This window comes from Phyllobates terribilis, unplaced genomic scaffold, assembly GCF_046119375.1.
Source record: "Phyllobates terribilis strain yellow unplaced genomic scaffold, ASM4611937v1 Scaffold_7__3_contigs__length_470593459, whole genome shotgun sequence".
Taxonomy (NCBI): domain Eukaryota; kingdom Metazoa; phylum Chordata; class Amphibia; order Anura; family Dendrobatidae; genus Phyllobates; species Phyllobates terribilis.
The window spans coordinates 402658554-402674314 of NW_027362767.1; the positions used below are offsets into that span (position 1 = coordinate 402658554).

At 41.3% G+C, this 15761-nt stretch overlaps 1 protein-coding gene across 2 annotated transcripts in view; it reads right to left on the reverse strand.

The window, feature by feature from the left end:
• Nucleotides 1-15761, reverse strand: part of RASGRP4 (RAS guanyl releasing protein 4) — a 78874-nt gene that overhangs the window by 15738 nt on the left and 47375 nt on the right. For both annotated transcript variants that reach the window (XM_073641651.1, XM_073641650.1), the window contains exons 9-12: nucleotides 11085-11360; nucleotides 9434-9514; nucleotides 8893-9000; nucleotides 1723-1832 (exon numbers count right to left, since the gene is read on the reverse strand). In XM_073641651.1, coding sequence (XP_073497752.1) covers nucleotides 1723-1832; nucleotides 8893-9000; nucleotides 9434-9514; nucleotides 11085-11360 — 575 coding nt within the window. The remainder of the gene's footprint in view (nucleotides 1-1722; nucleotides 1833-8892; nucleotides 9001-9433; nucleotides 9515-11084; nucleotides 11361-15761) is intronic.

Consider the following 15761-nt stretch of genomic DNA (forward strand, 5'->3'; position numbering starts at 1 on the left):
GGATTGGGGTGCCATGCATATCAGGATGGTGGATTGGGCTGCCATGCATATTAGGATGGGGATCAGGGGTGCCATGCATACCAGGATGGGGGATTGGGGTGCCATGCATATCAGGATGGTGGATTGGGCTGCCATGCATATTAGGATGGGGATCAGGGGTGCCATGCATACCAGGATGGGGATCAGGGGTGCCATGCATACCAGGATGGGGATGGGAGCCATGTATAACAGGAAGGAGGTGCCATATATACCAGGATGGGGGATATTAACAGAATTGGGGGACATTACCCCTCTAACAGTGTCAGCAGCAGACCCCTCCCCCTTAACAGGGCATCAGACCACATGTTTTGCTTAAATTTTTTTTTAGATTTTCCTCCTCTAAAACCTAGATGCATCTTATGGTCCGGTGCATTTTAGTCTGAAAAATACAGTAGTTCCCAGTCTGCAGCCTCAATGACATCGTGTTACCAGCTCAATATGAAACATTTGATGAAAGCTCCTCTTTAGAAATTAAAACATTACAAGTCTCAAAAAATGCCAAAGCTAACCAAGTTTTTTTATTTATTTATATATTTTTTACTAATTTCAGATAAAATTTTCCCCACTTAAAAAAAAAAAACTATGCAAAGTTTAGTATCACTGTAATCGTACAGACCTGGAGAATCAAGTTGTCGGGTCATTTTTACTGCACAATTAAAAAATGGAACAAAACATAAATGGCAAATTTGCTTTGATTTTTTTTGCTGCAATTGGAATTTTTTTCCTGTTTTTCAGTACATTTATATGCTAAATGATTGGTGTCATTAAAAACTACAACTCGTCCCCAAAACAAAAAAAAAACTCTCGTACGGCTGTATCAACGGGAAAAAAAAGTAAGTCTCTTGCAGAAAGGGGAGGAAAAAGCAAAAGCGCAAAAAGGAAAGTTGGCAAAAAAGTACTTTTTTAAAAATTGGTTAAAAAGCCCTCCTCCTATCAAAGTTTGTAAATTGCAATCATCATATTATACAGCGCTGTGGACTTACAATTGCTCATTTTGCCTTTCTACCCAGCTAATTCTTCTCTTTTCTCTGCTCTATGTAGAAACAGGAAGTCTCTTGTCCCTGCATAAATCCTTCCCCTCTTCAACTCCTGACCCAGCTGCTCCCTCTTCCCTCCCTGCCAGAGACTTTTGCAGTGACTTATGACTCATACAGGTAAAATTGACCTCCTGTTTCTACATAGAGCTTAGAAGGATTCAGCTAGTCTGTTATTAATCATGTGATGTCATAGACCTGATGGAAAAGAGAAGAATTAGCTCAGTAGAAAGGCAAAATGAGCAATTGTAAGCACACAGTGCTGTATAATATGATGACTGCAATATATTAAGAGGATAAAAACTTTGATGGGAGGAGGAGGAGGAGGTGGAGGAGTGCTTTAACTACTGGCGATACTTGGGGCAGGGTACAGGATGCAGCCCTTTCTAATTAAGTCTTACCACACTGGAGGGAGGCAGCAGTACAGTAGGAGGATACATCATTAAAGGGATACTCCAGTTAAGATTATAGTTTCCATCCTACTGGATGCCCTGTAGATTATACATGAGGCTATTGGTAGCCAGCCACCTTGACATTCTACTTTTCGCACTGCCTGTGACATGCAAGCTGCTGCGCGGAGCCTTGCTTGGTGCCTCTCCTGGGCATCGTACACTATGGCTTCCGATCCATGTAATCTGGGCCAACATACCTGTCCTTTTCCAAAATTTGACAAGAAAAGGGAAAACTAGAAATCACTTTTTCAAAGTCTTCCCGGGATATGAGGCCTCGTTCATCTGGATCATAGAACTGGAAAACAGACTAGAAGGGGAAAGGTAGAAGTCATTTGGGGGAAAAAAAACAGATACGTGTAAATAAACGACTAGGTCTAATTGACGAGCTGTAATAAAATATTAATGTATTCTTATAGGAAAAGACAAGAGCCCTAGTGTATAAAGCGATGTCGATACCCCAGTAAAAAGAGAGGACTCCAAGGTTTTATGGAGTTGCCTGCAGTCTCTCACATACAGTAAAACTGAAGCTGCTTGCAAATCTAAAGCTATTCTTGCATTCTTGTAGCTTTTTTTTTTTTGCTACTTTTTATGCTGTTTTTTGACTGGCTATATGCACATAAACTTTTTCAAACTTTTTTTTGGAGTAAAAATTAAGTAGAACTCCTAAATTTTTCTCCAAATTGCAAAAATCCTCCAAAAACTTAAGAGTTTCCATTCAGATTCTGCTCCGTAAAACCCTGTAAAACGACTCTGTGTGCACATAGCCACCATGTGTACGCAGTTTTTTTTTAAGCCGGACTTCTCCAGTAAACTCTACTTTTGTGGGAGTTTTTGGAGTAGATTTTATTTTCCTGAGAGATTTACCAAAGCAGTTTTGAAAAGTTTTTTTTTCCATGTTTTTGAGAAGTGTTTTTTTTTGTTTGCAGACATTTAATTTGACTTACAGGCACTTCTTTTTTTTTCCCACCAGCTTTTTTCGAAAACCCTGAAGTGTAAAAAAAACACCCAGAAAAATCTCTCCATATAAACACCAAAGAGGATCAACATTGAAATGAACAGGAAGAGTCTCCCTTTTTTTTTTAAAGGCGATTTTTGTGGCATTTATTGAGCAAATCTGCTTTAAAAAAAAAACTCTGCATATACCATAGAAATCCCCACTATGTATAAAACTTGCAAATGATGCAGGATCGTGTATGATAGTGTTGTGTACATGCAAAATTGTGTATTAGCGGCACAATACACATGACATGAGCAGTGGGAATGGTTAATAGTCACAGGAAACTGTGGTCAGGAAGTGAGTGTGTCCGCGATCTCGGGCTCACTGCCGAGAGTACTTGTTGAAGTTGACAAATTGCACTCAAAACCTGATACATAATCCGAATATCCGACTTCCCAAAGTCATAATCCCAGCGCTCCAGGAAGCCGTCCTGGGGAGTTTATCATATTGGTCTTATTCTGGTTCATTTTCCTGACAATTTAGTTAAACGTGAATACTTTAAGTCTTTAAATCTGTTTTTTTTTTATGTTAACTGTATGTTATTTTTTATATATTTTCATATCGCTATCTAAATAGAAAAAAAAACTAAACTCTTGTAATTTTCACCCTGGTTACTAAGACTTATACCAGGGTCATATTTCCTGTTCTGTACACCTGCATGGACATCAACTCTGACTCATTGTCTTCTAAAGGAGAGTTTTCTAGGCATACTTGGATCTGGACAAAGGAGGTGAGCTGTGACATCAGCTATTGTGAATGGTGGATCCTGTGTTATCTACTGTATATAGAGGTGTTATCAGTCATTGTATAGGAGGAGGAGGTGAGCTGTGACATCACCTATTGTGAATGGTGGATCCTGTGTTATCTACTGTATATAGAGGTGTTATCAGTCATTGTACAGGAGGAGGAGGTGAGCTGTGACATCACCTATTGTGAATGGTGAATCCTGTGTTATCTGCTGTATATAGAGGTGTTATCAGTCATTGTACAGGAGGAGGTGAGCTGTGACATCACTTATAGTGAATGGTGGATCCTGTGTTATCTACTGTATATAGAGGTGTTATCAGTCATTGTATAGGAGGAGGTGAGCTGTGACGTCACCTATTGTGAATGGTGGATCCTGTGTTATCTACTGTATATAGAGGTGTTATCAGTCATTGTACAGGAGGAGGAGGAGGTGAGCTGTGACATCACCTATTGTGAATGGTGGATCCTGTGTTATCTACTGTATATAGAGGTGTTATCAGTCATTGTACAGGAGGAGGTGAGCTGTGACATCACCTATTGTGAATGGTGGATCCTGTGTTATCTACTGTATATAGAGGTGTTATCAGTCATTGCACAGGAGGAGGAGGTGAGCTGTGACATCACCTATTGTGAATGGTGAATCCTGTGTTATCTGCTGTATATAGAGGTGTTATCAGTCATTGTACAGGAGGAGGTGAGCTGTGACATCACTTATAGTGAATGGTGGATCCTGTGTTATCTACTGTATATAGAGGTGTTATCAGTCATTGTATAGGAGGAGGTGAGCTGTGACGTCACCTATTGTGAATGGTGGATCCTGTGTTATCTACTGTATATAGAGGTGTTATCAGTCATTGTACAGGAGGAGGAGGAGGTGAGCTGTGACATCACCTATTGTGAATGGTGGATCCTGTGTTATCTACTATATATAGAGGTGTTATCAGTCATTGTACAGGAGGAGGAGGTGAGCTGTGACATCACCTATTGTGAATGGTGGATCCTGTGTTATCTACTGTATATAGAGGTGTTATCAGTCATTGTACAGGAGGAGGAGGTGAGCTGTGACATCACCTATTGTGAATGGTGGATCCTGTGTTATCTACTGTATATAGAGGTGTTATCAGTCATTGTACAGGAGGAGGAGGAGGTGAGCTGTGACATCACCTATTGTGAATGGTGGATCCTGTGTTATCTACTGTATATAGAGGTGTTATCAGTCATTGTACAGGAGGAGGAGGTGAGCTGTGACATCACCTATTGTGAATGGTGAATCATGTGTTATCTGCTGTATATAGAGGTGTTATCAGTCATTGTACAGGAGGAGGTGAGCTGTGACATCACTTATAGTGAATGGTGGATCCTGTGTTATCTACTGTATATAGAGGTGTTATCAGTCATTGTATAGGAGGAGGTGAGCTGTGACATCACCTATTGTGAATGGTGGATCCTGTGTTATCTACTGTATATAGAGGTGTTATCAGTCATTGTACAGGAGGAGGAGGAGGTGAGCTGTGACATCACCTATTGTGAATGGTGGATCCTGTGTTATCTACTGTATATAGAGGTGTTATCAGTCATTGTACAGGAGGAGGAGGTGAGCTGTGACATCACCTATTGTGAATGGTGAATCCTGTGTTATCTGCTGTATATAGAGGTGTTATCAGTCATTGTACAGGAGGAGGTGAGCTGTGACATCACTTATAGTGAATGGTGGATCCTGTGTTATCTACTGTATATAGAGGTGTTATCAGTCATTGTATAGGAGGAGGTGAGCTGTGACGTCACCTATTGTGAATGGTGGATCCTGTGTTATCTACTGTATATAGAGGTGTTATCAGTCATTGTACAGGAGGAGGAGGAGGTGAGCTGTGACATCACCTATTGTGAATGGTGGATCCTGTGTTATCTACTGTATATAGAGGTGTTATCAGTCATTGTACAGGAGGAGGAGGTGAGCTGTGACATCACCTATTGTGAATGGTGAATCCTGTGTTATCTGCTGTATATAGAGGTGTTATCAGTCATTGTACAGGAGGAGGTGAGCTGTGACATCACTTATAGTGAATGGTGGATCCTGTGTTATCTACTGTATATAGAGGTGTTATCAGTCATTGTATAGGAGGAGGTGAGCTGTGACGTCACCTATTGTGAATGGTGGATCCTGTGTTATCTACTGTATATAGAGGTGTTATCAGTCATTGTACAGGAGGAGGAGGAGGTGAGCTGTGACATCACCTATTGTGAATGGTGGATCCTGTGTTATCTACTGTATATAGAGGTGTTATCAGTCATTGTACAGGAGGAGGAGGTGAGCTGTGACATCACCTATTGTGAATGGTGAATCCTGTGTTATCTACTGTATATAGAGGTGTTATCAGTCATTGTACAGGAGGAGGAGGTGAGCTGTGACATCACCTATTGTGAATGGTGGATCCTGTGTTATCTACTGTATATAGAGGTGTTATCAGTCATTGTACAGGAGGAGGAGGAGGTGAGCTGTGACATCACCTATTGTGAATGGTGGATCCTGTGTTATCTACTGTATATAGAGGTGTTATCAATCATTATACAGGAGGGAGAGGAGGTGAGCTGTGACATCACCTATAGTGAATGGTGGATCCTGTGTTATCAGTCATTGTACAGGAGGAGGAGGAGGCGAGCTGTGACATCACCTATAGTGAATGGTGGATCCTGTGTTATCTACTGTATATAGAGGTGTTATCTGTCATTGTATAGGAGGAGGTGAGCTGTGACATCACCTATTGTGAATGGTGGATCCTGTGTTATCTACTGTATATAGAGGTGTTATCAGTCATTGTACAGGAGGAGGAGGAGGCGAGCTGTGACATCATCTATAGTGAATGGTGGATCCTGTGTTATCAGTCATTGTACAGGAGGAGGAGGAGGAGGCGAGCTGTGACATCACCTATAGTGAATGGTGGATCCTGTGTTATCTACTGTATATAGAGGTGTAATCAGTCATTGTACAGGAGGAGGAGGTGAGCTGTGACATCACCTATTGTGAATGGTGGATCCTATGTTATCTGCTGTATATAGAGGTGTTATCAGTCATTGCATTCATTTCTGTGATAATGAAACTGATGAAAAGTCATCAACAGAACAGGACGTGTGAGTGAAGCATAACATTTAGTGGCCAGTGTAAAAATTGTAAGATTTCTGATTTAAGAAAGCTACAGATATTTTTTTTTTTTTCAAAAATGGGGAAAACATTTATTTCATGTAAAAACCTGATTTAAACAATGGGTCATGTACTCTTCACACATTCCCCTTTTTCTTTTTAACGGCCTTCGGCTCGATCTTGAACCATGAATGAACGATCTATAGGAAGATCGATCTTGTGCAAGCCTAGTTGTATAATATATGACAGTATAGATTGGAACGCGTTGGGCAGAGGCCTCTCATCATTAAAGGGCAGGCAAGTAAAGTGACAGCTCTACTACATTGCTGGAAGCCTGGAGGCAGGGCCGGGCCGCATTCAGCACGGAGATGGCCGGGGATGGGCACACAGGGGAGCAGTGTCAGTCACCGACACCGCTCACCCCTCTCTCTCTGCCTGCGCCTCAGCCGTCGCTTCTTCCCCGCACTCAGTTGTATTCGTGTCTGTAAGACCCAAGTAAAATTCATGTTGGCACCGTTCAGGACAAGAGCAGAGGAGCTGTAATCAGCCCCCTGCTCTGCCGGGACCTCTAGCGCACGCAGGGGACGTCAGACGTCGCAAGGCGGTGACGTCATCATGCCGTCCAACGCCCCTGCTGAATCAGATGGAAGAGGAGAGGGAGCCTGGATCAGGTGAGTATAAGCTTTTTTTATTTTTATTTTATTATTTTGCTAATGAATGGAGGCTATTATACCTAGGACCTGTGGGGAAAATCCAAGAGGGGCTGGCTGGGGACATAAGAAGGACTGTGAGGACATGACAAGAGGAGGGCTATGTGGACATAAGAGGGGCTGGCTAAGAGAACATAAGAGGGGCTGGCTGAGGACATAAGGGGCTGGCTATCGGGACATAAGAAGGGCTGTGGGGCCATGACAAGAGGAGGGCTATGTGGACATAAGGGGCTGGCTATGGGAACATAAGAGGGGCTGGCTTGGGACATAAGGGGCTGGCTATCGGGACATAAGAAGGGCTGTGGGGCCAAGACAAGAGGAGGGCTATGTGGACATAAGGGGCTGGCTATGGGGACATCAATCACAAGAGGGGCTGGCTATAGGGACATATGAGGGGCTGTGGGGACATCAATCACAAGAGGGGCTGGCTATGGGGACATAGGGGCTGGATATGGGGATATAAGAGCGACTGTGGGGGCATTACAAGAGGGTGAACATACTGTATTGGGTGCTGTTGAGTACCTTATATTGGGGGCTGTGGCTGTGGTGATCATACTGTATAGGGTTGTGCGGAACATTATGCTGTATATTGGGGGTGCTGTGGTGGATATCATACTGTGTGGGGTGCTATGGGGGACATTATATATAAGGGGCTGTTGGGCCATTATACTGTATCGGCGACTGAGGGGTCCTGTTACCTTAATCTCTGACCCATTCCTTTACATGGGGGCTGAGGGTTCATGTAGGGGCACCACTCCTCTGATGTACTGTTTATATAGGCACTTAGGGAAGGGAGTGTGTGGCTACAATATGGCCACCCCTGGAAAAGCTCTTAAAAAAACCCAAAACAATAAATAACTACAACATTTAATAACCCATTATTTGTCTTCTACTGACTTGAAACTAAAAGTAAACATATATTTCATTCCTATTAAGAGAAATTACTGCTTTCCAATCTATTAGGATGTCTTCCTAGTCCTGAACCATGAGTACGTGGCATAATTATTATCCATTCTTGATGTTTTAAATTTTTTTTACAGTAAGTAAACTCATAGTTTTAATGGATGATCAGTTATGATGTTGCTAAAGCGTAAGTGAAGAGTTAACTAGCTGACTCATTTTAGTGCTTTTCTAACAGCTAGTGAGTAATGTCTGTACATCATATCTGCTACAACACAGAGGGGCTTCCCCTGGTCTATATCAATCTTTAAAGCCAACAAAAAATCCTAAAATAAAGCCTTCAGCCAGGCTACTTTGGGGCATTTAAGCCAGGCTTTAAGGGCACAAGACCATCTATAGTTATGGGCAGTGGCGTAAGTTTAAGTTCGAGCTCGTTGGCCTCAATGCAAAATCTCAGACTCCGCACCCAACAATCACAGGTCCTTAATTGTATTGGTCTTCTTATATGGACGAAAGGTATCTTTTTGGCCATGAGGCTCTAGGGCTTTAGTGTGACTGCATCCCTTGCACCTATTCTGGTTATGGGATCTACTTTGGTTTACATACCAGAACTTTGGAAAATCAGTCAGACTGGGATTCATTAGACCTACCCCTAGAAATTATTATTAGGGCCACCTATATAACGTGTAACGTTATATAGAACGTGTGATGTTCATCTTTGTTACCATCATTGTACACAGAGAAAAGGATCATACTCATCACATTAGGTAATGTCTAATAGGATATTGGTGACGCAACCCAAAAATAGTTGATTGGCTCCATTGTCTCATCCAAATGTGTCAACTAGTCGTCTATCATTTCCAAGAAGACTTACCGTCACCATCTGCTCTACGCTGTGGCTGAGGCTTTCAGGGTCTAATTGTAAAGATCCTACTGGGCTCCAGTCTGGAATCACTTCTGGGGGCTTAATAGGAGTGCTGGACTAATGGGAGAAGACAAGTCAAAACATTAAGAACCTTTCTTCGTTTTGGGTCAGCGTCAATATAAAAAAGCATACTTAGATGAAGTCCAAAATTTCCATGGCACGATTATTTACTCTTGTGTGCCGCACCTTGAAATCTTTGGATTTTCTTGTGCAATAGTGAATGCCGTGATCATCCAGAAGCCGTAGCCGGTGCCAGTTAACCTAGACGCAACACATCCTGTGATCTTATGTAACCCGGCCTGTAGACCACGCATGAACCTCTACTTCAGTCATCCTGTTGTGGGCTAACTGTACACAAACTAGCACAGTCCATATCTTTAAACCAAGTGTTACTGACCAGTCGTGTTATAGATGCCCAGATAATTTGGTGGTTATGTACCAACCTCTGCCTAAAATCTAGTTCGAGTACAACATTAGGCAAGATTCTTACCATCAATTTGGAACTGCGCGGTTCCCGTGTGTAGGATAAGGTGAAAATCTCATCTTCTTTATGAAACGTGTCCAAAGATGTCTACAGAGAAAGAAAAACCTGTAAACATTTGTCTAAAGAAATATATGGAAAATGGCAGAACCTCTCTGAGATGACTAATCGAAAAAATGGACTTCTAGAAAACTGGTGATCATATAAAATAGTTATTCCCATGTTACACATATGTACCAGATAAACGCTGGTCCTAATTATGAGGCCCACAAAACAGGGTCGAAAGGAAAGGTGGTTGCGCATGCGCAGCTCTCTCGATTTCCTTCTTTGAGAGTTTCAAAAAATTAAGATACATGATTAAAATTATCCAGACTTTTTGAGAAAATTTATAATGAATTCTAAATGGAAGTTTTTGTCTGGTTCAAGCCAAAAAAGGTAACTATTCAAATATCCAAGGTAAATGGGGTGCTACAGAGATCTCAGGGTGATCTTAAGTCTTATTCTATGTCCTAAACCTAAATTAATGGGTTTGGGCTTCCTCTTACTCTTGTGTCAGGTTTAGTCCCCTTCTTCTCAACATGTGTCTACATCTGACTACTCAATCTTGCTCTTACTCTTAGTTCACCCAATTCTACCTCTCTTGATTCTTTGACTGGTCAAGTACATTCTTCCATTCCTTCTATTTTGTAATGAGGTTCCTCAAAAATAGCAGCACATATTGAATCTGTCCTTGGGATCCACAATCTTGTTGGCTGTAATTTACAGTGTTATGTCAGCCATATGGTAACCCACTCTAACATTATCCTTTTGAAACTCCCATTGCTTGTTTTTAGTTTTTTCCATTCCACCACTGGTTATATCTACTGGAAGACCTCTATTATTCACACTAGTATTCATATTCTTGGAAAAGTTTCCCAAGTTATGAGTCTAGAAGAATATTCTTATCTCCACCAATATATACTCTTATATGAAGAAAATTGGAGCATTTTTTAGTACGTTGACAAACTCTTGTATACCCCTTACTCTTGTATACCCCACCAAAGTGGCCTCTGTTCATATTGTTAGTTAAGTCTGTGTCATTATCTCAAAAATGTAATGTAATAATTCTGGTGTCCAATACAAACTCTGTACCAGCCAAATCATCTTCTAAATAGGGTTGAGAACTTACCACCAAGTGGCGCTTATTATAAAGGTGTCTTATCTGGCAGAGATGTCTTTGGGCCCCATTATGGTACCCATACTTGTTAGATAAAAGTCAGTCGAATGGCTAATATCGACCATAATAATGATTGTTGACTGTTTTGGTGAAACAAATAAGTTATTCTTTTTTGATGGATGGCCTGAAAACAAACATTTGTTGCTGTTCAAAACACCAGTTGGGCATGTTGAATTTTATTCAGCCTATGATAAGCACTGGCTTACCCAACACGGCATATCTAGTCTGACATGTCTTTTTTCTCTACTCATGATCGCCCATGTTTGTCTAAAAGTGTATGGGGACCTCTAGACACTAATCCCTGTGTGCAACTGCTCCGTCAACACCCCCTATAGTTACACCCCTGTATGGTCTCAATGGCTTGTTTTCTTTATGTATATCTATAGTACCTCTTTTAACAATAGATCAGCATGCTCTGCGGCATAACACTTGGGAATTACTCACAGTGAGCAGCAGTATCACATCCTTGTTGGCTTTGATTGGCGGACTGGCTTTCTGCAGCTGTCGTAATTCCAGAATATGTTGGTAAAGACTTTGTAGTTTGCTGACATTGATTTTCCCATTGTCTAAGTAATCAGGCAGGGCCTCATTAAGTGACACCAAGTCCTTTAGCTGTACCCCGAGAATGGGAATTTTAAAGCCCCCACATTCGTTGTAAACCCTTCGATATGTACTATAGTTACTGCTGGAGGATAGGAGCTCCGTCATCCCACTGAGGGTCTGTAAAGAGAGGCAAAAAGGGAGGCATTAGAATAGAAAAGTGTAGAGTACCTTAAATAAATTCATGATGGCGCACAGAGGTCCAGCTTGTAATTCGTACAGCAGAACTGCGTCTATAAATGACTTAATTCTTGCACAACATCCTCATCACATATATTTCTAAGATGAAATCTAATCAGGTATCCTATTGTAATTTTTTATTTAATGTTGTATGAGATAATAAAAAAAGAAGACCTGCGCCTCTTTACCAATGCACCATGCCTGCTATTTCAGTAGCAGGTCAGGATAGATAAAAGCCTTTGTGACACCATCAACGATGGTGCTGTTTTGGGAAAAAATCTTCCCCAAAGAGTCTTTTTTTATAATTTTTTTTCTGCTCTAAAAGATTTTGTAAGAGGTTTTCCAGGACTACTTTATTGACGTCATATCATTTGGATAGACCACCTATATCAAATAAGTGGAGGTCAACTGATTGAAGGAGCTGTAGGACCATGAGATGGACTCCAACCAATCTTCTGAAAGTCAAACCCCTATGGATCTGATATTTGTTGCCAATCCGGACACATCATCAGTTTAGTAGTCCCAGATAACTTCTTTCAAAGGGTTTTCTGTTCTTTTTGAAAAGTTAATTGAGCATAAGGGATCCTTATAAAAGAATGAAACAATACTCACCAGCTGATTCCCCCGCCGCTCAGATGGTGTCCATCAGGTCTGTAAGTGATGATAACATAACCACGAGTCACCTGACAGCTGAAGATGTTGATTGGCTGCAGCGGTCAGATGACTGATGATGTTATCACACCAGAAATTATGACGTTCTGATCACCAGTCACCTGATCGCTGATATAATAGCTTCCGGTCCAGACGGAGACGACCAGAGACACTGTACTGGAGGGTTCTAGCAGTAAGTATTGCTTCTTTCTCTTATAATGATCCTTCCTTACCCTCTGTTAACTTTTCAAAAGTAGTGTAAAACCCCTTTAAGGCCTCTCATAACCATGTCATTTCATGCTGTAGTGAAGTGTAGTAAAGACTGGAGAGAAGTAAATTTGAGGTAAGATCACGTGCAATTCTTTCTTTAACTCTTGTAAAACTTCAATCTGCCCACAGAGATTAACTTTTAAGGGGCTTTTTCACAAAACACTTTAGTAACATAACCACTAGGACCCCTGATCACAGCGGAAAACTTACAATTTTCTATTACACTTTAATGGAGAGTGATTATACATTCATGGTCACTTCTCTTTAAGAAGAGGAACAGGCTCACGACCATTCTCCCGGTTGGTGGAAGGTCCAGTGTGGTTGGACACATTCTGCCAGAAGCGGTTGATCTCAGCCCACTTACATGGTGGGGCTCTCCTGGATATCCGGGTAAAGTCTCTTTAATCATCAGCGTCCCGGCATTTCTCTGCCTGCCCTGGGACACTAGCTATGTAAGAGAGAACTTGACTGGTGGCCCCATCGGGATCCTGAGTTAGGAGAGTATATACTTGTTTTGAGGCTTATCGATTGTTTATAGCAGTTACTTAATGCACTATTACTTTTTTGTGGTGCTCTCGGGACATTATTACTTTTTTCAGGTGTGGGGGGTACTTAGGCTGCTTTATTAACAATTATGGGGCAGTCAGGAGACATTATTACTTTTAAGATATATACTCGACTCTGGTCGTTATTACTTGTTAAAAAGGACCTATCACTAGGACACAAGTGTCCAGTTTTTGCTCTTTATTTTATTCCCGCTGGTCCCCTGAATATTCTGCAGTTTGTTTTTTTTTACTCCATACGGTTCCAGAAATAGGGGCCTTTTTATTAGTGCTATTTTTATTGTCCTCACAAGGGGGTATGGCTCACAGGATCCTCTGGGGCGTTTCCTTAGGCTGATCTGCATTATCACCTTGTGAGCAATGCCCCCCTTGATTAAGACCATAGAAAGTAGCACTTAATAAAAAGGCTTATAAAAAAAAACAGAATACTCAGGGGAACAGCGGAAATAAAATAAGAGAAAAAATTAGACACACTTGATTTGGTTGCAGTTCCTATTTTGTCTCCCAAAGCAATTGAAACCGTAGTCCACATCCCATTCACAATTTGACCTAGTGACTAATATCTCCACTCTGCTCTCAGTAAGCTACATTTCACATTACTTTAGACCTCTGTTTGCACTGAAACTACATGAGTGACTGGTTCATTTTAGCTTTATTTCTTTTCCATAGGTGACACGAGGAGCTAGATAAAATGTACCTATAGTATCGCTCCTCATGGGAGGGTCTTCTTTTTTTTCCTCTCATTCTTTATATTCTTTGATTACACTCTTCTACAGCCAAATTGGTTCAGAGATGAAAACAGTTGAACTCAACTAATTTTGTGGTGCTGAAAACAAATATGATGCTTACATTTGCAGATTGGCTCTAATTTTCAGGATCGAGAGGAGCTGTAATTACTTATGACACGTTTCATGCAGGCTTATAGAAAAATAGCGTCTTTATTATTTCCTCATCATTATTGCATTGTTAGCAGCTCGTCTATTACATCATCTATTTCATCTATTGAGCCTTCAGTATTCTATCATCTTTGGTGACCAATCAAAAAAACACCAACTCAGCTCCGATGGCGTAATCCTAATTACAGTGGCATCACCTACTTTTATAAATGCTCTGTGTAAAGTATACAGTTTTAGGATTTCTTAGCTTAGTTTCTTAGCGTATTGACATGTTTCTATATGTCAGACATGCCTCGTTCTTGCATTAACAAAGCGGATAGTTTTTGCTACATATGCAGAGAAGTCACTTTTGTGTCACAAAGGAGAAACTTGACTACCATGATAAGGAAAGCCTACAACCTGTATTTTGGCTGCAGAATAGGCGATCAGGACAAGAGTTGGGCTCCACACATATGCTGCAATAGATGTGCATCACATCCTATACAGTGGTTGCATGGGAAGAGGTAATCTATGCCTTTTGCAGTCCCAATGATCTGGAGAGAGCCAACCAAACACACTACAAATTGCTATTTCTACATGGTGCCCCCAATTAGGAAAGGAGTTTCAAGGAAGAAGAAGTGGACTGTACAGTATCCCAACATTCCACCGGCAATACGCCCAGTACCACATACAGAAGAACTGCCGGTTCCAAAAGCACCAGAAACATTTCAGTCGAGTCAAGTGAGGAAGAAGAGGACGCTTGGTGTCATGAAGCATCTTCCCAGACTTTCTGTCAGCAACCTCAGCTGAACCGCACCCTATAACACAAAGTGAACTGAACCATCTTGTTAGAGATTTGGATCCGCCCAAGAGTAAGGCTGAGCTCTTAGGTTCCCGGCTACAGCAGAGGAATCTCCTAGTGAGCGATGTTCGGATTTCTTTGTTCCGCAATGGTGATAAAGATCTTGTCCAATAATTCTTCATGGAAGGCGATCTTGTGGCATGCAACAACATCAACAGTTTAATGGAAGCTCTGAAGATAAATCATAATCCCGAGGAATGGAGGCTCTTCATTGATTTGTCCAAAACAAGCCTAAAAGCCGTCTTGCTGCATAACGGCAATGCGCTACCTTCAATTCCAGTTGGTTATGCCGTCCACATGAAAAAAACCTATGACAACATGAAACAGCTGATGAGGTGCCTGAACTATGATCAACATTTGTGACCTCTGTGATGATGTAAAGATGGTTGCCCTCTTACTTGGTCTCCATGGTGGATACACAAAGTACTGCTGCTTTCTGTGTGAGTGGGATAGTAGTGCAAGAGACTATCACTACAATAAAAGAGACTAGTCTCTCCGACATTCACTTCAGCCTGGGAGTAAAAATGTCCGGCATCCAGCACTTGTTGACCCACATACCATTTTGTTACCACCATTGCATATCACAATGGGCCTAATGAAGAACTTTGTAAAGGCAATGGATAAAAATGCAAAAGCATTCAAGAATCTCAAAGATAAATTTCCAAGATTGAGTGAAGCAAAGATAAAGTAATGAGTCTTTATTGGACCTCAGATTCATAAGCTTCTGCAAGATGAGGAGTTTCTCCATTTTTTGCAGGGCAAGGAAAAGGCTGCATGGGTAGCATTCACATTAGTGATAATAACTAATTTTTTGGGAAACTCAAGAGAGTTGGTGGAAAATCACCTGAAAACCTATAAGGATCTTGGCTTTAACACGTCCTTAAAGATTAATTTCTTACATTCACATCTAGTCTTTTTTCCACCGAACTGCGGAGCAGTGAGCGACGAGCACGGTGAGAGATTTCACCAAGATACTGCGGCTATGGAGAAAAGATATCAAGGAAAATGGAATCCATCAATGCTTGCAGATTACTAATGGACAAGTATAAGAGATGATCCGATGCAGGAGTACAAGAGACAAGCAAAAAAGAGTCGTCACTGAATGAGGATCAAATTTTGT